Source organism: Odocoileus virginianus, chromosome 14 (genome assembly GCF_023699985.2).
Source record: "Odocoileus virginianus isolate 20LAN1187 ecotype Illinois chromosome 14, Ovbor_1.2, whole genome shotgun sequence".
NCBI lineage: Eukaryota > Metazoa > Chordata > Mammalia > Artiodactyla > Cervidae > Odocoileus > Odocoileus virginianus.
Window position 1 is genome coordinate 37,848,469 of NC_069687.1, and position 24,991 is coordinate 37,873,459.

The window sequence follows — 24,991 nt, forward strand, 5'->3', positions numbered from 1 at the left end:
TGAGGAGTAAAGGGTTTGGACCCAAGATCTAATGCTTCAATTTTTTAAGACTTCCAAGTGTGGGACAGGCACGTAAAACTCCTAGCTCTGAGCAGACAAACACTCATCTCCCAATCTTTCCCTAAAAGCGGCCTATCTGCTGCTTTCAAAGCTTCTAGGACTTCCCTGGTGGTCCAGTGGCTAAGACGTCACTCTCCCAATGCAGAGGGCCCAGGTTCCATCCTTTGTCAGGGAACTAGATCCCACAAGCCGCAACTAAATATCCTACATGCTGCAAAAAAGATCAAAGATCCTGCATGCTGCAACTAAGGCCCAGCGCAGACAAATTTTTTAAAAGTTTCTAATTTCGCACACACCTAGGGGCAGAGCATGATCCCCCCAGAGGAAGGCTGGCAGGTGATATCTCCATATTCCTTCCTCCTCTGGCCTACTTTAGGTTGTTTCTGTCTCCCTGGAAGAAGCTTATACACAACAGAAAAGATGAATGAAAAAAAGCTGGCTTTTTTTTTTTTTTTTGGGCAAAGATAAACAAAATGAACAAAACTTTAGCTAGACTTATCAAGAGAAAAAGAGAACTCAAATAAATTAGTGAAAGAGGAGAAATTACAACCAATATCATATAATAAAAAGGATCACAATATACTATGATCAATTACAGACCAACATATTGGACAACTTAAAAGAAATGGATGGATTCCTAGAAACATACAACCCACCAAGAATGAATCCAGACCAACTGCTAGTAAGGAAATTGAATCAGTAATCAAACACCTCTCAACACAGATGGTTTCACTGGTGAATTCTACTAAATATTTAAACATGAATTAATACCAATCATTTCCAAAAAATAGAAGAGAATACTTCAAAACTGATTTTACGAGGCCAGGATTACCCTGATAACCAGAACCAGATCAAGACACTACAAGAAAAGAAAATTACAGGCCAATATCCCTGATGAACACAGATGCAAAAGTCCTCAACAACACATTAGCAAATTGAATACATTATATTAAAATGGTCATACACATGATCAAGCAGGATTTATTACAGGGATATAGGGATGGTTCAACATATGAAAATATGATACACCACATGAAAAATGAAGGACAGAAGTCATATAATCTCAAATGATGCAGAAAAACAACAAACTGGATATAGAGGCAACATACTTCAACATAATAAAGATCATATATGATTATCCCACAGCTAATATAGTCAACAGTGAAAAGTATACCACAACAAAAGATCCTCATGATGCAGTGAAGATTCCATATGTTGCAACTAAGACCAGATGCAGCCAAATACATAGACATTTTTAAAAAAATAAAAATAAAGTTTTTATATATATATAAAAGACATAATGAGTGTTGGTAAGGATGTGGAGAAAAGAGAACCACTGTGTACTTTGGTAGAAATATAAATTGGTACATCCACTGTGGAAAACAGTATGGAAGTTTCTTCAAAAAATTATAGACAGAAATACCATATGATCTAGCAATCCCACTTCTGGGTATATATATCCAAAAGAAATGAAAACAGTCTACAGAAGAGAGATCTGCACTCCTATGTTCACTTTAGCATTATTCATAGTAGTTAAAATATGGAAACAACCTATTGTCCATGTTGGATGAATGGATAAAGATGATTCCCACATATATACACACAATAGAGTACCATTCAGCCATGAGAAAGAAGGAAATCCTGCCATCTGCAACAACATGGATGGACTTTGAAGGCATTTTGCTAAGTGAAATAAGTAGAGAAAGACAAATATCAATACTATATGGTGTCACTCATATGTAGAATTTTTTAAAAAGTCAAAACTCCTAGAAACAATGCAGAGTAGTAGCTGCCAGGGGCTGGGTGGTGGGGAAAGAGGGAGAAGTTAGTAAAAGCATATAAACTTTCAGCTATAAGATGAATAAAGTCAGAGGATCTAATGTATAACATGATGACTGTAGCTGATAATATTGTGCTGTATGACTGAAGCACTGAAGATGTTCTCATCCCTCTTGTCCCCAAGCAAAAGAGAGGTGGAAGATACGTGAAATGATGCTTGGATTAATTAACAAGATACGGTGATCCTTTAACAATGCTATGTGTGTCAGGTCACTGTGATGTACTACTTAAATACCTTACAGTTTCTTTAATTATACCTCAATGAAGCTGAAATTTAAAAAAAAAAAGTAAATAAAAATCATACAGATTTTACAAAAGGAAGAAGTCAGAGACAGTTCTCAGTTATAATGTTAGAACATAATTATATAAGTGTGAAAGTCTCCACAGGCTAGCTTAAGCCTACAAGGGAAACAGAAATTATGCAGGACATTATATTATGTTTAAAGGATACAATTAAACTTCTGTATCTTTTCAAGTTCAGAAGCCACAGACCTGTGCCAAAAATAAAAAAAAGGTTAATGTCAGTTGTCTGATTCTCTTATATCCACAATATTTCAAATAAGCACAGTTAATTTTTTTCATAATGATTAGAATTTTTAACAGAGAAGAACCTAGAAAATAAGGATTCTCTTTATGTTGACTTTATTTGGCCACAGAGCCCCTTGACTCAACTGATAGTCTTTCATGAGTGAGGCGGGCTTCCCAGATAGTGCAGTGGTGAAGAACCTGGTTGCCAATGCAGAAGCTGCAGGTTCGATCCCTGGGCCAGGAAGAGCCCCTGGAGGAGGAAATGGCAGCCCACTCCAGTGTTCTTGCCAGGAAAATTCCATGGACAGAGGAGTCTGGCAGGCTATAGTCCATGGGGTTGCAATGAGTCGGACACAACTGAGTGACTGAGGGTGCACCCAAGCATGAGTAAGGCAAGTGAATAGAAATCCTCCATCTCAAGGACTTCTAAATTCAGTACAGAGGTTGGAAGGTAATGAGCCTTCCTGGTATAACTCAGTACTGATCTGGCATACCTTCCACTTTCCTCCATAAGGTTTACTCAAACTTTAAACACCTACTAAAATCTCATCACTTCTGTGACAGAAATGCTCTCCCCTTTGAATTCCTATACTGTTATGTTAATTAATCATAAACTTCTTTGTAATGCCTTTTCTTGAACTATTTACCTTTTTAATCTTCATACCTAGATAGTTTCTTTGGAGGAGAAGGAATCTTACATATACAGTAAGACTTCATTTATATGGAACTTTTAGGGAATGGATGGTCTCTAGAGCGAACTTTTTATACAACTGAATTAGGTGTCCAAACATAACTATTTTCTATTAAATTTCTTCTGGAATTGACTAATCATTTCATTGTTTTCTTAAGCGAAGTATACTAAACATTCTCTTCTCTCTGACTTGAAGGGTTAACATGTGAATACTGACTCTTACCATGTTCCATAGAAACAGACACTGTGGCAACCAGTATTGAGTAGAGGGCTCAGTGTATACAAATCCAGGATAACCTTTTATGTGTATGTTGCCTTTTCCCTCATCACTAGGTGAAACATGAGCACTGGCACACAGCTAGAAAATAGCGTAACTGGACTAGCTCTCTGCAAAATTAATGAGGACATTCATGTCTAAAATATCTCTCTATTCAAGTCACTAGAAAAGTCTTTTCACAGTTCACAAAAGGGTATAAGACTTGTCTGCTTTGCTGACTTTATTATATACAATGGACCACATACATCTTGTCAGCCTGCACTCTTTCCTTGTACTCCAGCCTATGGATGGAGAATAACAGAGCTCTATCATTTTAAGCATGTGTAGTAAAGATCTGGATGTGACTTACTCTAAAACCTGCTGACTCTTCATCATTGCAAAACACACACCCCCCTCCACCCTTTCACACATGAGAAACAGTTTCTGGGTGTAAGCAACAACACAAACTACCTTTAATGCTGTTGCTCATACAATAACCCAATTTCTTCTTTTTTTTTTTATTTTTATTAGTTGGAGGCTAATTACTTTACAACATTGCAGTGGTTTTTGTCATAATAAGCCAATTTCTTATGAAATATTCTCCTATTTTTTGACAAGCATCCTTATTAAAAAGTTGAACCAGTAAGCTAATAATAGAAGTTGAATTGGAAAAAAAATACTGAAATACAGTTTAGGTAGTTGTTTATTATGTGACCTCTTCTCTTCCTTCAACCCTTTCTCTTTTATAAGAAAACAAGAATCACAGTGCAGACGTCTTAGGCTTTGCGAGGGGAATGGAGCTGTTGCACACACTATATTTCCCTTCCCCACTCCTCAATTTCTTGTCTCCCCTCTGGCTCCACATTGCTTCCACCCATAGCTGCTTTCACCGATCTGTACTTCTCTCAACTGCTCAATTCTCAGTTTGTCTTGACAGCTACCCTCTTCTAAGCTTTCATACAAAAAGGCTAACATTTTACAAATTTTGACAGCTAAGCAATAATGAAGTAACCAATTTTATAGCCATGCACAATTTCCCTTTCTTCCCAACCATATTTTTTGCTAGCCACTGAGGCAACATTTGTGTGTGTGTGTGTGAAGCCTAAGCTTTTATTTTTTTTTCATTTATTTATATTAGTTGGAGGCTAATTACTTTACAGTATTGTAGTGGTTTTTGCCATACATTGACATGAATCAGCCATGGATTTACATGTGTCTCCCATCCTGAACCCCCCTCCCACCTCCCTCCCCATCCCATCTCTCTGGGTCATCCCAGTATACCAGCCCTGAGCGCTTGTCTCATGCATCAAACCTGGACTGGAGATCTCTTTCACAATTGATAATATACATGTTTCAATGCTATTCTCTCAGATCATCCCACCCTTGCCTTCTCCCACAGAATCCAAAAGTCTGTTCTATACATCTGTGTCACTTTTCCTGTCTTGCATATACGGTTATCATTACCATCTTTCTAAATTCCATATATATGCATTAGTATACTGTATTGGTGTTTTTCTTTCTGGCTTAGTTCACTCTGTATAATGGGCTCCAGTTTCATCCACCTCATTAGAACTGATTCAAATGTATTCTTTTTAATAGCTGAGTAATATTCCATTGTGTATATGTGAGGCAACTTTTCTGTTCCTACATAGCTGAAGAGATGGACCAAAGCTGAATCCTTAAGATACCTGGATATTCAAATAACATCCACTGATTTGATTGTACCTCTTTCTCTAAATAACTCGAAAATGTTATCACCTTAATGTTTATATTTTTCACCACACAATGCTAAACACCTTAAACTTAGTTTATTTTTTGGCCACACCATGTGGCATATGGGATCCTCCTCAACCAGGGATTGAACCCACACACCCTGCAGTGGGAAGCATGGAGTCTTCCACTACTGAACAGCCAGGCAAGTCCACAACTTACTTAAATTTAAAGCTTCCTAAATTTTTCCTGGTATCCTTCTTTTGTAATATACCCACAGTGACACTAACTTTCCTAAGGATCTTTCTTCTTGTCATTTTTTTCCCATATGGGAACTTACAATTCTGTGAAGTCTGAATTCCCCTTATAAGGTGTATTCCTATCCATCACGGTCACACTACACCCAAAAGACAAGTGTCTGCTCCACAAAAACTTCTTACTGTTTCCACAAGCCAAAATATCCTTTTTCATTTCTACACTTGCTTCCTCTCTAAATGTCTTAACTCCTTCAAAGCCCAGTTCCAGTCCTCTGCACGCAGGAGGGACTGATATCTTGCTTTATTTGTTGATTTGTCAATTAATTTGAGGGAGACAATTAATAGAAATTATTTAAAAATCAAGTTTTTCTGAAAGCTTGTTAGTCAATATTTTATTTCCTTTAATATTACTAAAATATAAAAAAAAAAAACTCCTCTAAATTTTTCTATAAAGTATCCAGGATGAACTTTTTACACTAAAAGAGTCACCCATTTTGATATGAAGTTTTCAATGCAATTTTCTGATCTTTAGATGAAACATACTATGATGAAATGTAACAAATGAGATATCCAATTAAAGATAAATTATTGTCAAGATTTAAGCTATCAAAAAAAAATCAAACTGGTTAAATATATTTAACTAAGAGAAAGTTTTCTTGGGAAGAAGAGTCAGTTTACCATTTAACATTTTAATAACTGAGGATTAGTTGGCTCTTCTACATTGATTAAGTTTAAAATAAATATAAATACCAGCTTTCTTCAGGAACAGAAGATGAAGGATGTATGGGTATTTCTTGCTGACTAATTTGGGTCAGCCTTCTGCACCATGATATTACTGTTGTCACATATCTAGGTTGAACACATTAAGAGAGAGGTTTAAAAAATGAAAATGTAGAATATTTATAAAAATCTTCAAAAAATTGTAAAATTTATTAATTTGGAGAAAAAATTCTAAAGTAGGGCTATTTGAAAATTTTTTTTCATTGGTAAAAGAAAAAGGCCAGTTTTTCTCATTCATCAGAAATGATTTACATTCATGATTAATAAAAACGAGATTTAAGAATCAGAACAAAGGTAATGCTTAGATTTCATTCAAAGTTCAAATGCCTAAATTCTCCTTTTAGTTTCTAAAGTAAAATGAGTTTCATTAAATTTTATCACGAAAATATCTCTACATATATGACAAAGTGAGCATTTGCTTTCTAAAATTTAAACCAGAATACACCTAGTAACACACATGCACATTCATAATTATATGTGACTCACTGGATGTACAAAGTAAGTATCAAGTCCAATAAAATGAATGATCTGCAATGACTGGCTGAAATCAATAATATGCTTGCTAAATACAAATTTGCTTATCTTTTGAGGCAAATTATTCAAAATACCAATAAATGTTGGGGCATATAAAATAAAATGCAATAAGTCCCAACAGGAAAATAAATTAAGAGGTAAAATAGCAGTTGTTTTGTGAGGATCCTCAAGTAAAATTGCTAATAAGATCACAAGAAGAATGATTATTATAACAAATTCCATAAGCCAAAAAAGAAAAAGCACACTCATGAAAAAGCTGATTTCAATAATCTTCTCCATTAAAAAAAATTTTATTTATTTATTTATCTGCTCTTAGTTTGCAGCATGTGGGTTCTAATCCCCTGAGCAGGTATCAAACCCAGGTCCCCTGCATTGGAAGCACAGAGCCGTAGCCACTGGACCACCATGGAAACCCTAATCTTCTCCATTTTAAGAATAATCATCAGCTAGTTTATTTTTCTTTATAGAAATATATGTAAGTTCAGCTATTTGTGGCTGTAAACTTTATTTCAAATCGGTTAGGGGATTAATAGGCTTCCCAGGTGGTGTAGTGGTTAAGAATAGGAGATGCAGAAGACATGGGTTAGATCCCTGGGTTGGGAAGATCCTCAGAAGTAGGATATAGCAACCCACTTCAGTATTCTTGTCTGGAAAAGTCCATGGACAAAGGAGTCTGGAAGGTTACAGTCCATGGGGTTGCAAAGAGTCGGACACGACTGAGCATGCACACACTAGGGGATTAATTACTTAATTCATTAACACAGCTGACCACAGTCCAACCTCCACAGCAAGCCAGTTATAACATATTTATTTTGAAAAATCACTAGAATACAAATGGAAATGATTAAAGCTCACCTGATCTACTTAGTTATGCTAGAGGACAATATAATTGTAAATTCTGAAACCTGGTGAAATGACTTCAAGCCACATGGAAAAACTGAAAGTATATATATAACATTTAAATGTTTATATGCTTCCTCTTGGTCTAAAACTAAGTTAAATAATATAAATGCGTCCTCCATCTAAAAGAAAGTTATATACTAACATGAAGTTATTTTTTAAAATTACTTTTCAGTACCTTTCATATGGTCTGGGATGCTGAATTTGAATTAACTGATTTTGTCCATCAGGAAAAGTTAACTTACACCAACCTAAGGTGAGACCTTGATTTACCTGAAGAAACAAGGAGGAAAGGTAAGTTTTATTATTCCAGAACTGAAAAATGATAAAAGAGAGATTTCAGCCTGAAGTATAATTACCTGTCTCTTTTCAATAAAAGAGCCGAAATTCCAATTCAGGGTTAAAGTAATGCCATCTAAAAAGATAGCATGTACCTTTTCATCTGAGTACGCAAGAAATCTTCCCACGCCAGGCATGAAGGATTCTCTCAAAAGCAAAGGCAGTACACTGCTGTCATTTATCCCAGGTACCTAAAACCAGAAAATAAAAACAGCAGGAAATAGAGTTATACACTAACAAGACTGAAATGATGAATGAACTAACTCTGAGGCAACTTCAGATTCTCATTTAGAAGTTTAATATTGCAGAATCCTTAGGAATGTTCTGACTTTTCCAGAAGTGGCTATCCAAGAGTCCATTATAGGCAGATTAAGTTCTAGTATCTTTGGAAAGTCACCATTCTGCTGAACTTTACATAGAAAATAGACAAAGAATAGGAACTACAGCAACATAGAGATTTATAATCAAAGTAGTAAAATACAGAAATCAAGGTCTGAGAATCACTTCCTCCAAGTCAACATTAAAAAAAAAAACTTACTTTTACAGTTACGAACATAGAGTACTGTAATATGTTTTAAAAGAACTATGTTTTTACATACTTCAAATCCAATCAAGTCCCCTGCCCTTCCCCCTCTACTAAGAAAGAAGAAACAAAAACAAACTACATACAGTAAAAGCATAATACAACAGACCAATTTTGTAGTGTTTATTAAGTGGATTTTTTAATAAACCAGTATTATTAATGCGACAAAGAATTTCTCACATGACTTGGATGAAAGTAATTTGAACTTATAAGTATGTATACAAATAACAAAACGATTAAAAATATCTTGCTTTTAAAATAAGATACCATTTTCCAGCAGCATATACGATAGTTATGGCTTAAAGAGAGCCTCATCTTGGCACAATGCTGAAGAATTCTGTGAACAAGAAAAATACTTAGACATTTGCAAATATTGCTGTTTTCCAATTCTAGCAACCCATGCTCACTGCTATACAACTTGAGGCAAGTAACTCATTTCCACAAAAATATGTTTGGACTTCTTTTCTTTCTTAAGCCCCTAAAAGGGAACTACCACTGTTGCTTCTCTTTGTGCCAATCTTACACAGTTAAGGTTATTCCTCTAATTTTTGGCAATGAAAAGAATCCAAATGGAGAGCATTTTCAGAATTTGCTCTTTTTAAGAAGTGACAGACACACAGCACACGGAGTTGGTGATGGACAGGGAGGCCTGGTGCGCTGCGATTCATGGGGTTGCAAAGAGTCGGACACGACTGAGCGACTGAACTGAACTGAAGGGTGGTGGGGATGTGAATCAACTGTCCCTGGAAAATCAAATGACCAATTCTGCTCCTTCAAATCTACTTTGGAAGTTGCTTAGACTTAAGTCTATAAAAACAATTTAGTTGAACAATCCACTTTCATCCCTCTAGGCACCACAGATTGATTAATTAATTAAAAAACACATGAGCCAGAGAACCAAACTACAGTTCATCTTCTGTGTACTCTCAGAAATCAAGATCACTTCTAGGACAATAAAGAAGTATGATAATCTAAAAGTATCATCACACCTTCAGCTTGATACCAAGGAACGATAATGACGCCACATGTGCCCAGAGAAAAGGCACATGTTTCCTACCAGAAACATATGGATGTTTCTCCATATTTAACTTCAAAGCCAGAAGTACTCTTATACTGACATGGTGAACACTTTATTTTATAAATGATGAGACCAGAAAAGCTGACAGGTTTTACTGAAGACATTTCTACTATACCTACCAATTCTTAACCTTATCCTAAGCCCTAGAAAATGCACCATGTTTCTCAGACACACAACACTGAATTCTGTTGAACGGGAAGCACTTACCTGGTTGCCTGTTTAATTAGAGAACACACAGAAAACGGGTTTCCTGGCCTATCCGGAGGAAGGTTATTAACTGAGTAAGTTTTCTCTTCTCTCTGAAAATTAGTTTACAATTAATAAAAAAAAAAAAACCCACAAAAACCTCAATAATAAAATTTGGCCATTATAAGTTAGCTATTTTTTTCTTGAAATATTTATCTACATAGTGACAAGGCAAGCAGTTATTTTAACTTAATCAAAAGCCCATAAAAGGTAAATTTTAAAGGTATTTTGTGATGCTTTTCTACTTTCCCAATTTTTTTAAAGTCTAAAATTCTGCCTATCAAAAGTCATCCTATATAAAAATTACAGTCTAATAGCCTATAACTTACTGCTCAGTTTAAATCTTGGCTATAGTCAAATTAACAAACTAATTTCCCTGTGCATTAATAGGAAACCTACTACATAAGCACCTCAACAGCCTATAATTTACTGCTGAATTTAAATCTTGGCTATACTCAAATTAACAAACTAATTTCCCTGTGCATTAATAGGAAACCTACTATATAAGTGCCCTTTTCTCTTTAGATATACCCAAAAGGCTACTGTATACCCAAAGATATACCCAAAAGGCTTACAGAACTATTTTAATTGAATTAATATATCATTTTGTCATTAAAATTTTTTTTATTTATTCAGTTGAACCAGGTCTGTGTTGCTGCAGGCAGGATCTTTAGTTGCAGCATGTGTGATCTAGTTCCCTGACCAGGGATCAAACTGCCCTGGGAGCCCAGGAGTCTTAGCTACTGGACCACCAGAGAAGTTCCCATTTTGTTGTATTTTATTATTGGAAGAACATCTGCTAGTTTGTGTAAGATATTATTATTTACAGGCTCAACTTCTTGAATTAGAAAAAAAAAGTTTTTTGTTATTCCTTTGAATAAAGAAATATCACAACAGCAACAAGTAACATTTATTAAACAGATACTATGTGCTGGGTGCTATGCTATGTAGTTTGCAAAGGAGTATCTCATTTACTCCTCAAAAAAATCATGAGGGATATGAACCTAATGCTGGAGGACGAAGTAGCAGTAGAGATTTTACTGAACCACAAGTGAATGTAGCTCACAGCTTACTGTCAGTGATAGAAGATGGGCTTTGAAGTCAGAGCTGGATTCATTTCACAGGTGTGCCACTCACTAAACTACAGTGATGGGCAGGTTAGACAAACTTTTGTAAGCCTCAGTGCCCACAACCTATGAAATGGGAATACCACCTACAATCCAGATTGTCCCAAGGATTAATGAAATAATGCATTTACAAAGCACCTGGGACAGAATTTAGTCTATAGTAGGTAGGCAAAAAACAGTCTCTCTTCGTTTATCCTGGACTATAGACTCGAGTATCCAAGTCTCTACTGGATATCACAAAGACATTTCAGCTTCAACATGTCAAAAATGAAATTACCATCACTTTAAAATCTGCATTTTTCCCCCTGCTTCTTGGTTTTCATTATAATTTCAATAGTTTTATACTTAATGTTGGTCTGCCCAGCTAGAATGGAGCTCCATGAAGGCAGGGGCTTTATCTGTTTGCTGACTTCAGTATGTGCTGTGCTTAGTCGCTCAGCCATGTCTGACTCTTTGTGACCCCCTGGATTGCAGCCTGCCAGGCTCCTCTGTCCATGGGGATTCTCCAGGCAAGAATACTGGAGTGGGTTTCCACGCCCTCCTCCAAGGAATCTGCCCAACCTCAGCATCTGTTAGCACAGTGTGCTAAGTCACACTGCAGGCACTCAAAATATCACCCTTCAATTATTTATGTTTTTCTCTGTTGGGTACTGAGTCCCTTGAAGGTACTTATCTTTCCCACTGCTCTATTTCATCAATTCTAAAATGCTTATTTTTCACAATTTAACCTCTCGGAAATAAAGACACATATTATGAGTTTCTTACAACTGCTATCATGAAGATGGGAACGAGATATAATAGAATTTAAATCTTTTATGGACATCTCTTGGTAAGACCAAAAAGGGCCATCATCAGTACACTTTAGGCTTAACAAGTTTTTTATTTAATCTAGTGCCTGGTACCCATACTCATTGATTAATTCAATAACTTAGCATTATTTTCAACTCCCTCCTCATCCCCAATATCCCATTAGTCCTTAATATTTCTTGGGTCCATTCTTATCTTTCCATTCTCAGGACCACTGTCCAGCCCTCACACTTTCTTGTCTGCACTACAACAAATGTCTTCTAACTGGTTCTATATCTTGAAGTGCACCTCTTCCTCACCTCAGTTCATCTTCCTCTGAAAACATCTAACAAAAACAGGATGTCACTTCCCTACTTAAATCCTTCAGAGGTTCTCCAAAAGCAATTCCCCATTTATAAACTGGCCTACCTTAGGGTGTAAGCTCTTCTCTGGACATTTCCCCTACCATCCTACCTGTTTTAGTCTACTGCAACCTACCATAGCATTTCATTTCTTTCAGTACTCAACACCTGCCCCCAGCCTCTAGCCTCCACTTAAATGGCATTTATCTACCGTTCTATGCACTAGCAAAATAGTGTTAAACAAGACAAGGGTTACCTCTTGGTGGGTAAGTTAGTAAACAAACATCAATCAATATGAAAATGTCACAATACTAAATGTCCCAAGAAGAAAAAAGAGGAAGGTACCCTGATAGGGAGTGTTAGCAGTAGCTTCTTCAATTTGGACAGTCAGGAAAAGCTTCCTTAAGGTGACACTTAAATAGAAATTCTAATGACAGGAAGCCAGCCAGACAGAACTAAGCAAAGACAGTGTTCCCTTAGCTATATGCTCCTCAAACTCTGCCCTCTTCTGCATAACTCCTCCTTTAGAATGAAAAACCTTAGCTTAGCAGAGACTTCCTCCAGAACGCTTTTCTGGAGCCTTGGAAACTGGTCAGGTACCCCTCCTAAAGTGGTTGCAAAGCACCAAGGTTTTCTCTCTATGGAAGCACTTACATTGTAAGTTCCTGTCAATCTTTCCTCTTTAATTTTTAAATTATATAAGCAACAATACATTATTATATTTTGGGAGGGGGAGGGGAAAGAGTTAAAAAATACAAAATTTAAGTCCCTCCTGACTTCTCCCTCACAAAATTCCAGACTCCTCCCCAAAAGTAACCACTTCAGTTCCTTTATCTGCCCAGATTTTTCCCTGTGTTATATATACAGTAATATAAATGGGTTTGGAGTTGGGTTTTTGTTCTTTTTGGAAAAGATATCATTGTACATGCTTTTTTTTTCTTTTTGTGCCACTCCCCGTGGCTTGTGGGATCTTAGTTCCCTGATCACCGGGGATTAAACCCAGTCCACAGCAGTGAAAGCAGTCTTAACCACTGGACCACCAGGGAATCCCCTGCACATGTTCTTATGTAACTTTTTTTTTTTTTTTTTTTCACTCAACACCGTCTTGGAGATCTTTCAATTTCTGTCTCTCTACGTGTCTACATCTTCCTCATTCCTTTAAACTGCTGCGTGGCATTCCCACGATCTGCCAACCATAGCTTAGTTCACTGTTTTCCTACTGATGAACATTTAGATTGCTTCCAGTGTTCTGCTACTGCAAACAAGACCACAATCCACATCCTTGGCCAAGCTTCTCCGTATATATGTGCTGATATTTTTCTAGGATAGATGTCTAAGAAGAATTTCTAGCCAATTTCACTTAATATCATCAAGTTGGCCCTCAGGAAGGCTGTAAATTGATTGAGGAGAGCACCCCTTTTCACATACCTTTGCTGGCAGTGGATATTATCAACCTTTTGACAATTTGATGAGTGAAAAATGTTATATCATTATCATCTTAATTTGCATTACTTTGATGCAAGTAGTAAAGTTGAACATGTTTTCAAATTCTATGGGTTACACAGCACAACCATTCTTATCCTTTACTCATTTTCTATTAGGTTTTTTTTTTTTTTCAGTCTTACACTTAGCCTTTTAATCAATCTGTAATTTATTTTGGAGTGTGCATTCAAGTAAGGAACAAACAACACATGCTGCTACTCCATGATATATTTGTTTCATTATAAAAGTTATCAGCCCCTCCCTATGATACCTTTGAGTAAAACTGAAGCTCCGGGAAGATATTCTGTATTTATCATGTAGTTTTTTGAACTCCGACAGATGGAAGTCAGCAGTGTAGATATTTATGCATACCACTCTATTTGCCTGTTTATTATCTCATGCACTACATGTGCACATACGCACACACACATACTACTGGTCATGATTTTATCTCATCTGCCTGTTTGCCTACTGACTGACCACTAGATTGTGGACTCTTGAGGACAAGAGCTCTTTGTTTCTACTCAGTACTTAGAAGTGTCCTGCCTTCGAAAATTCAATTCGTATTTACTGAATAAATAAATACTTTCCTATAAATAGACTTCAGGAGGGACTCTGCTCTAATATATAGTAAAATATTTATGAATGAAGTAATTTGAGGTATTTACTTTAAAATAAACAGGGAGTAGAAGGGGTAGCGGGAAGTACAGATGAAACACGCTGGGTTATGGGTCATGAAGGTCAGTTACACTTGTCTTTCTACTTCTGCATATATTTGAAATTTTCCCTAGTTAAAAAAAAAATTTTTGCTTAAGTTTTAAGTCTCCTTCCTAGCAATCTAACCACTCAAATATGCCACTCTGTAATACAGACAGAAAACATATTATATTCCATCCTGCAAAGCAAAGCTGTGTGATACTATGGTGACCCTTATAAAAGGGTGGATTTCAAGTGTCAGACTGGGGACAAGTACATTTAGATTATTAACAAAATTTCCACATGATTATATTTTGGTCTGATATATTAAATATATCATGTGTTTTTAGTGTTTTCAATGACGGAACAATTCTGTTCAACTTCCTAATTGTATATAAAGATTTAAGAGTTAAGAAGTGTTTTAAATACCTGTGGTGGGGGAAAAAAAGACTGTGCTTCTTAATGTGCAAATATTAATTCAAAGAAGTATCTGTCCGTCCATCCTAAGTTGTGTCCAACTCATTGCAACCCCATGGACTGCAGCCCACCAGGCTCTTCTGTCCATGGGATTCTCCAGGTAAGAATAATGAAGTGGGTTGCCATTTCCTTCTCCAGGGGATCTTCCTGACCCAGGGATCGAACCTGCGTCTCTTATGTCTCCTGCGCTGGCAGATAGGTACTTTAACCACTAGCACCATCTGGGGAGCCCTCAAAGAAGTATACTGATTCAAATATCACTAGTTTCAGTGTTTCCATTTGATGAGGTCTATGATAGAAGAAGTACTGGCAGTAAAATTATATTAATTACCTAGACTAAGAAGTAGTAGCAAGAAATGTTATAAAAGATCAAAGTTGCCATATATGTATTCAGAATTGTTTGGAAACAGCTATCTATCAAAAATCCACTTGGACCTCCCCGGTGGTCCAGTAATTAAGACCCCTTGTTTCAATCCCTGTTTGGGGAAGTTTCCCATGCACACACTGTGGCCAAAAAGAAAAAAAAAAAATCTTCTTGATCTTATTGTCAACATACCTCTTCTGATTCTTCTTGAATGGAATAATATGTAAAATAGTTCCCCAAATAAGCTCCTTCTGATCTGAAAACAGATCCATCTCCAGGATAAATCTCTATTGAGTTCATATGTTTATGGGTAAGTCTAGGAAAAACAAATAATCATTAAAATTTTTTTTTCTTATTGAGATTAAAACATACATGAAGGCAATTTATAGAAGTCAGGCATCTTGTCTTATCATCCTGGTATCCCACTGACAGTCATAGTGGCTGGCACAGTAAAGTCACCAAAGCAATGCCTACTGTATAGGAGTTAAATATGACAACTCTAGAACCTAAAAATAATATTATTCTGTAATAATGAAACTAGCAGAATCAACACCTGATGAATGAGATTAGCTATGTGTAAATGGAGCCACCCTATAAGAAGGAGACTGACTGTACCTGGAGCAGCCAGGTACAGTAAAGGTACTGGGTATATAATGTATAAAAACTCAAGCCAAGTCAATTTATTGAAACATGCATGAAGAATATATTATCAGAAGTGGGTGGGTTTAGGTCCCAATTGTTTATTTTTATTTCCATTACTCTAGGAGGTGGATCCAAAAAGATACTGCTGTGATTTACATTAAGAGTGTTCTGCCTATATTTTCCTCTAGGAGTTTTATAATATATGGTCTTACATTTAGGTCTTTCAATCCATTTTGAGTTATCTTGTATACAGTATTACAGAATGTTCTAATTTCATTCTTTTACACGTTTTCTAGCACCACTTCTTGAAGAGACTGTCTCTTCCATTGCATAGTCTTGCCTTCTTTGTTGTAGATTAATTCACCATAGATGCTTAAGTTTATTTCTGGGCTTTCTATGTGTTCTAGTGATCTAGTGTCTGTTTTTGTCAGTACCATACTGCTTTGATTAATGTAGCTTTGTGGTATAGTCTGAAGTCAGGAAGCCCGATTCCTCTAGTTCTGTTTTTCTTACGACTGTTTTGGCTATTTGGGGTCTTTTGTGTTTCCATACAAATTTTAAAATTATTTGTTCTAGTTCTGTGAAAAATGCCATTGTTAATTTGATAGGGATTACACTGAATCTGTAGATTGTCTTGGGTGGTATAGACATTTTAACAATGTTGATTTTTCAAATCCAAGAACATGGTATATCTTCCCATCTGTTTGTGTCATCTTCAAATTCTTTCATTCAGTGTCTTATAGTTTTCAGAGTACAGGTCTTTTGTCTCCTTCGGTAGGTTTACTCTTAGGTTTATTGTTTTTGATGTGATGGTAAATGGGATTGTTTCCTTAACTTTTCTAAATGAAATTTCTCTAAACCTAATTAAACATAAAAGGTTTTGCAGAGCAAAGGGAAATCATAAACAAAATGAAAAGACAACCTATGAGCTGGGAGAAAATATTTGAAAATGATGCTACTGACAAGGGATTAATTACCAAAATATACTAACAGTTCATGCAGCTCTCTCTCTCTCTATATATATATATATATATATATAATCCAATCAAAAATGGACAGAGGATCTAAGTAGACATTTCTCCAAAGAAGATATACAGATGGCCAAGAGGTACATGAAAAATGCTCAAGATTGCTAATTGCAAAACTATAATGAGATATTACCTCACAGCAGTCAGAATGGTCATTATTTAAAAAATGACCATAAATAACAAATGTTGGCAAACGTGGAGAAAAGGAACCCTTATACAATGTTGGTGGAAATGTAAATTGGTGCAGTCATTATGGAAAACAGTATAGTGGTTCCTTCAAAAACTAAAAGTAGAGTTACCATATGATACAACAATCCCACTCCTGGGCACATGTCCCAGGAAAAAAGATAAACACACCCCAATGTTCAATGCAACACTATTACAATAGCCAAAACATGGAAGCAACCTAAAAGTCCATCTACAGATGAATGGATACAGATGTGATCTACCTATCTATCTATGTATATACAATGGAATGTTACTCAGTCATAAAAAAGAATGAAATACTGCCATTTGCAGCAACATGGATGGACCTAGAGATTATCATACTAAGTGACGTAAGTCAGACAGAGAAAGACAAATACCATATTTTTTTCACTTGTATGTGAAATCTGAAAAAAAAAAAAGATACAAAAGATACAAAGGGACTTATTTATGAAACAGAAATAGACCCACAGACATAGAAAACAAATTTATTGTTACCAAAGGGGAAAGAATCAAGGGGGTGGATAAATTAGGAGTTTAGGACTAATAGATACAAACTACTATAATAAAATAGATAACTAACAGGGACCTATTGTATAGCATAGGGAACTACACCCAATATTTCATAATAAACTATAAGGGAAAATAATCTGAAAAAGAAAAAAAGAATATATACATATGTATACTGAATCACTTTATAGTACACCTGAAACTAACATAACATTATAAACCAACTGTACTTCAATAAAATTATTTTAATAAATTTTCTTTTTTAAAAAAGAGAGAAGGGAGTGGGTTTTCATGCAGGAAAAGGAGAACCCAAAAGAAAAAAAAATTCACAAATTTCTTCTAGCATTATTTACAGAAGTGAAACTCTGAATCTAGCCAACACTAAGTACTCCAATCACTAGAGGTATACTTTGTCGTAGAAGAGGGATAATTCTGTAGCATAGTTTAGATACAGAGGAGACAGTCAATGAATATTTGCTGCATGAATGATGTCCAAAATCTCTCCTGGGCTAGTGAACTTCTTCCCTAATTCCATGCTCAATAGGCAACCCTCTGATATGTCTAAAATGACAAGGTCCCCTTTTCTTAGAAGGGGTATCCAAAATAACTGGCAAAACATTTCACTCTCAAGCAAAACTAATCCCTCACTGGCTTTGGTGCTGTCACAAAAATCTTGTGATTATGGTTAATGTGAGTCAGTCACAAAACCCCTAGGTGCACTATGAGACCTGTTAAACATATGGCCAACATAGGAAAACGGTGGTCCTGGCAAAACTGTATCCTCCTGGGGGAGTCCATCCTCGAGGCTAGTTCTATACCCTCTGTGATACTGCTAAATAGTTCCAAGTAACAGAAGAGCCTTACCTATAGGTAACACCCTTGTACCAAACCACTTTGACTAGTTCATGGTAGGAATATTCTTCTTCACCAAACTGTTTCTGTGAAAGTGAATCAGAAAAGCTCCACCTGTGAAGGACAAAAATCCAAACTATTAACTCTGGCTGCTTGATAGAATTACCTTTAGAAGTCAACAAAACAGTGCTGCTGTAGTAAGACTTATTTCTTGCTTAGATTTTAAAAAAAGTAAAAATACAAAAGTATATTAATGAAATTTAAAACTACAGTTGACCCTTGAACAACATGGGGGTGGGGGCGCTGACCCCAGCTGTAGGAAAGAGCAAATTAGCCAAGATGGCGTGGTCAGGCTCTCTCCCCACGGCCTCTTGCTCTTGTGCCGATTTGTAAATAATGATTATGTAATAGCTGAAATCATTTATAATGCTGTGCATCAGGAGGTACTTGCTTGGTCACGGGTTACTCTGTGCCGTATGCCTGTATGAGCTCCACCATGAAAGCCCTGGCTGCTGCTGCATCAGGGTTACATTGGAGTGGCATCATGGTCATGTTATATGAGGTTATATTATGCCTGCCTTATGGCCACACTATGGTTATGTTATGGCTGCTACTCCGGCTGCTGCATCAGCCAGGAGAGACGCTGTGTTATGCCAGCCAGGAGAGAATAACGTGACTGCAGTTCATTCCTACAGCTCCTCAAGTCTTCTTCAAGCCTCTTAACTCATGCCTTGCCTATCCTGGGTTCAGCAAACAGTGTAAACAGCAAGACAATTGGTGCATGAACGGGATCAGCACTACACCACTGCAGTAGGAAACCAAGTATTGTTATCTCTGTTTCAAAAACAAAGGAGCTGATAAATGACTCACCCACAGGCAGGAAGCTGAAACACTTTCGCTAAAATCAGGACTCAAACCCTAGTTCTGCTGATTCCACAAACTGTGATCTCTAATCGAACACAAACTCTCCCCCACATCTAGTAATTTAAAGATCTAAAAAATAAAAATGCAGGTACTATATTGAAAAGATCTGCATATAAGTGGACTCACGTAGTTCAAATCTGTGTTGTCCAAGAGTCAACTGTAATCTTATTTTTATACATATTTTCTTAGTATTTTTAATAATCTTAATATATCTTAAATTATATCTTATTTATATATTAATTAAGATTTAATAATCTTAAATATAAGTATATACTTATATATATAAATTATATATATACACTATATACACTTACATATACTTACATATATTATATAAATATAAATAAGTATATTTATATAATATATATAATATAAAATATAAATAAATATAAATAAAAATGAAAAATATAAATATAAATAATCTTAAATATAAAATTAAATACATGTTAAATTTTACAAACCTTAAAATTTTAGGATTCAAACAATAAATATTTACTGAAATATGTACGGTAGGCCAGATATTGTGCTACACACACTGTGGCTACCTCAGTGGAGAATTTTGTCTAGCACAGATATTAAACAGTAGACACTGAACATAAAGAAAGGAGAACTACTGGATGCTATGGATTGTATGGGCTTCCCTGATGGCTCAGCAGTAAAGAATACCTATAATGCAAGAGAGCCAGGAGACGTGGGTTTGATCCCTGGGTTGGGAAGATCCTCTGAAGGAGGAAATGGCAACCCACTCCAGTATTCTTGCCTGGGAAATCCCACGGACAAAGGAGCCTGGTGAGCTATACACCAAATGGTCGCAAGAGTCAGACACAACTGAGCGCGCACACACACTCTGGGCTTCTCTGGTGGCTCAGTGGTAAAGAATCTGCCTGTATACAGGAGATGTGGGTTCAATCCCTGGGTCCGGAAGATCCCCTGGAAAAGGAAATGGTCCCGTCTGGGAAATCCCATGGACAGAAGAGCCTGGTGGGCTACAGTCCATGGGGTCACAAAAGTCGGACACGACCTAGCAACTAAACCACCACCATGTATTGTATACAGTCTAGTCTATCTAGGAAATAGGCTTATGCTGAGACCTGGAAACGAGCAGTTAGTGGAGAAAGGGAGTGTTCCAGGCACAGAAAAGTGCAGGTGGTAAACGAAAGTGGTAAAAGAAAGCTTGGGCAAGCATTTGAGGGATGGCAAGAAGTTCAGTTTAGGGATTTCCTCGGTGGTTCAGTGGCTAAGATATCATGCTGCCAATTCACGGACCTGGGTTTGATCCCTGATAAGGGAACTAGATCCCACATGCTGCAACTAAAAACATTCAGCATGCCACAACTAAGACCCAGCAAAGACAAACACACACACATATTCAAGTCCAGTTCAGTCTAGAGAGAGCAAGGGCAAGACTGGTGAGGATTACAGATCCAGGAATGGACCAGATAATGGAAGGCCTGGTAAGTCGTGTTTAAGGGCAATCAAGTTATTGAGAAATTGTTCATTTAGAAGCATTAATCTCTTTTCATGTATACTAACAATATTGGAATTCCCAATTCTAACTAGATAATCATGACAAGCCTAAAAATAAGTCCTGTATTTTGTTTTTCAGTAACAAATAAGTACTCAGAAAAGGACCTGAGATCATATCCCAATTCTACAAGCACCAGCTGTGAGACTTTGGTTGGGTTAATATTTCCATGTCTCAATTTCCTCTACAGTGTAGGGAGTGATAATAGTACTTACCTCAAGGGGTGACTATGAGGATTAAATAGGTGAAGTATAACTGCACTTCACACAAAGTAGTGGTTTGTGCTAGCAATTATCATTATTACTACACTACTTACACAGCGTTCATGTTATAAATCTGTAACCATTAGGTTATTCGTCTCAGTGATGGTAACAGGTTGGTACCTAGCCATCCGGAAGCCTCTCCGTGTTTATCCCTTTTGAAATGGACACATTCGTGCAGCTGCACACGTGCTCAGCCACTTCACTGTGTCTGGCTCTGGGGTAACCCTACGGATCACAGCCTGCCAGGCTCCTCTGTCCACGGGATTCTCCAGGCAACAATACTGGAGTGGGCTGCCATGCTCTTCTCAAGATCTCCCTGACCCAGGGTTTGAACCCACATCTCTTATGTCACCTTCACTGCTAGGCAGGATTTTTACCACTAGTGCCGCCTGGGAAGCCCAGACATATTTACACGGAGTTAACCACAGACAAGGGTGTTCTCTGAGGCTGTGTATGAACAAGGAACCCATGCTCACAAACTTATCAGGTCCACGCTCTAGCAACAGAAGTAACAGGTGCCACCGAGCAGCAGCTGACATGTCGTAGAGCTGGCTCCCACAGAATTCTGTGCCATCACTTACTGCACTTGAACAAAATTTTTGGTGACAGGGATCCTTACTAGACTCTATGCTCCTAGAGAGCACAGACGCTGTCTTAGTCATCTCTACAGTCTCTGTGCTTAACAAAGTACCTAGTGTAGTATGTAAAGGAAGAAATATGAGTAACACATTAGCTAGGGACATTATTTCCTATGTATTATAAGCAAAGTTTAAGATCAACTGAACTTTCCTTATGCATGGTATCAGATGATTCAGATAGATAAATGATCCTTAGGTGAGGTCTGGTTTTGACAAAAGTGTTAGGACAAATAAGTCATTCTTCCATTACCTGTGCAAATGTGGGGCAGGACAGCTCAGCAACAGGGCCTTGGGAAGAATAGAAACTTCTTTTCCTCTTTCCTCAGAAACATTAGAAGTTAACATTCTCTTCTGGGTGATATCTGCATCAATTCCAGACATACTGCTGATTTTATTATGAAAATGAAGGGCTAAAGACAAAGGGTATTTCCATTCCTCTGGACAGGAGGCCACAGACCAGCACTGCTTTACCCATGTGTATACACATGTGTCTTTTGTACCAGGTGAAGACAGCACCTCCCTCCCTTCAGCTGCATTCACACAACTCTTCTCTGAAGGTCCTTTGGATTTCATGATCTGATGATAAAGTTCATTTTCTTTATTCTTCAGTTTTCTCTGTCCTGATAAACTTCCAGGTGTACAGATTTTGCCAGCTTTTTCAACTTGTTTGTCCTTTTTGTCTTTATTATTTTTTTCAGACACTACTATAGATGAGTCTGGCTTCTGGCTTACTTTACACAAAAAATGTACTGTAAATTCATGCTGAGATTTGGGCAGGCAAAGGTATGCGTGACCATCTAAAGATGATATCCTCACAGTGCCATTCTGCATACATGTCATGCCATCATCAGTGTCAAGACTGGGCCATCTCACTTCTGAGACATCAATCAAGATTCGCTGAGATGAGGGGAAAAAAAAGGAATGGTATTTTCTGTTAACAGTCCACGTTTTCCATCCATTTGATACTTAACATATTATGGAAGGAAGCTCTTAAAAGTTTTGTCCTTTACCATTTAGAAAGAATGAAAAATATCAATCTATATGTGGTTTTCCAGAGAACATTTGATATTATCATCTCTCTCAGAAAAGTAGAGACAAAACACACGCACACACACTGACAAACAGGACAGAAAAGAAAAACAAAAATCATCTTGATTATTTTTAATGTCAAACATATTCTGATTTAAAGTGTACAATGCATCAGAGATACATAGGTTTGCAGCCCTTCCCAAAAAGTCTATTCTGAAAAAAGAATATAAATGAGAGAAGACCAGCACAACTGTATGAAAAGCAATCACACCGTAAATGGTATGGAACTAGCATAAAAACCATCAACAGAACAATTTAGAGAATACAGAAACAGATTCAACCATATCGTAAAATGTTACATATGGTAACATAAGGTTTTCAGAATAAGGGGGTAAAGGGAGAATTAAGTATTTAACAAATGGTACTGAAATTATTCAATAGCATTGGGAAATGCTATCTCAAAGGATTATCACATGGACTAAATAGGATAACATGTATAAGGTACTTGTCCTACAGAGGTACATCACACACTAAAATAAATTCCAGGTGCCTTAAAAGGTAACATTTAAAAAAAAAATCAAATTGCTCAAAGGTAAACTGATCTGAACCAACAGGAAACAGATTTGTAATAGGTAATGGAGCCTGCTGTATCTTTTCATATAAGATAAAAACAGTGAGTGTCATATAACAGTCTTTTAATCAGTTAAGCTTGCCAAATCACACATTTCATCCTCCATTTATATAAAACCTTAAACTTACAAAAACTATTGTCAAGAAAGCCTTGTAAATTTACAATGCTGTCTGTGTGTACAGATGTTAGTGTGCTAAAATTAAGGGCAGTAGTCACGTCATTTGCAGCAACATGGATGCAACTAGAGATTATCATACTAAGTGAAGTAAGCCAGACACAGAAAGACAAATACCATACGATAGCACTTACATGTGGAATCTAAACTGTGGCACCAATGAACTACTTACAAAACAGAAACAGACTCACAGACACAGAGATCAGACTTGGTGAGGGAGTGGGGGAGGGATGGACTGATTGGGAATTTGAGGTTGGTAGATGCAAACTATTACATTAGAATGGATAAACAATGGATACTGCATAGCACAGGGAACCATAGCCAATCTGCTGGAATAAACCATAATGGAAAAGAATATTTTTAAAAATGTATATACGTGTAAAGCTGAGTTATTCTGCTGTACAGCAGAGACAGCAGAGACTAACACAATATTGTAAATCAACTATACTTCAATTAAAAGAAATATAAAAAATTTTAAAAGGCCAGTATTCATTGATGGCAAAGCTGCTTTATAAGGATGATCAGTTAAGACAATTGTTTTTTCTAGAATTAAGCTATTGAATGCAGCATCAGCAGCATGCTATGTAGTTTCAGTGAATTGTCACTCAAAAGATACAGTGGGAAAATGGCCCTGTAAACTAAGTTACTGGCTTACATTTTCCTGTGCCATGAGACAATATAATAGAAAATTACTCAGCAGGCAGGCAAGCATTATGTCTACAGCAGAGAGTGGTTAAGAGCCAGTCTTCAGAGTCAGATACACTGGGTTCAGATCCTGACTTTGCCATTTAGAAAAATTTCATGGACAAATTAGGTAAACTCTGAGATTTAGTTCTCGTCTGTAAAAAGGGGCTGGTAGTAGTCAGTATACCTGTTCTGATTGTTTGAACATCCATTTTGATTAGCAGACACCCATGCCATATTGAAGCTATTAAATTTTTCTGTATCATTCCTAGAAGTTGGCACATAGTAACCCCTCAAGAAATGATGGCTATTATTACTCCTAAAAGTTGAAAATAGAATAAAAGAATAAAATGTGTATACCCATAAGTAATTACACATCTCTCCTACACATTAACTACACATAAGCTACTGAAAATGGCCACATAATTCCTTAATTTTGATACCTTTGAGAATCAGGAAATCACCAGTCTATAAAGTTCTGAGTATAATCCTGATACAAAAAAGAGAAAAGGGAAAAAAGGCACAGAGATACACTATGTAACTTCTGTGTCTCAAGGAACAAAATATCAGTTGAAAATATCAGTCTGTTGAAATGTACGGGCCTATGCATTGTATAGCAACATGTCTATGCTCAGTGTCATGAAGAAAAAAACCTAAATATTAAACTACCTGTTTAACTCTCCGACATAAATCACAGCAGGATCCTCTATGACCCACATCCCAGAATTTCAGAAATAAAAGCAAAAATAAACAAATGGGACCTAATGAAACTTAAAAGCTTTTGCACAACG

At 36.7% G+C, this 24,991-nt stretch overlaps 1 protein-coding gene across 8 annotated transcripts in view; it reads right to left on the reverse strand.

Moving 5' to 3' along the window:
- The window catches only part of C14H5orf34 (chromosome 14 C5orf34 homolog), a 37,931-nt gene that overhangs the window by 7,462 nt on the left and 5,478 nt on the right, over window positions 1-24,991 (reverse strand). For all 8 annotated transcript variants that reach the window (XR_011491209.1, XM_070476656.1, XM_020885748.2 and 5 more), the window contains 9 exons: window positions 21,932-22,578; window positions 18,344-18,445; window positions 15,288-15,411; window positions 9,763-9,854; window positions 8,745-8,814; window positions 7,915-8,085; window positions 7,734-7,828; window positions 6,092-6,190; window positions 2,351-2,391 (listed from right to left, as the gene is read on the reverse strand). Coding sequence is in view for 7 of the 8 variants with exons in the window: in XM_070476656.1 (XP_070332757.1) it covers window positions 2,351-2,391; window positions 6,092-6,190; window positions 7,734-7,828; window positions 7,915-8,085; window positions 8,745-8,814; window positions 9,763-9,854; window positions 15,288-15,411; window positions 18,344-18,445; window positions 21,932-22,578 (1,441 nt within the window). In the remaining variant the exon portion in view is untranslated. The remainder of the gene's footprint in view (window positions 1-2,350; window positions 2,392-6,091; window positions 6,191-7,733; window positions 7,829-7,914; window positions 8,086-8,744; window positions 8,815-9,762; window positions 9,855-15,287; window positions 15,412-18,343; window positions 18,446-21,931; window positions 22,579-24,991) is intronic.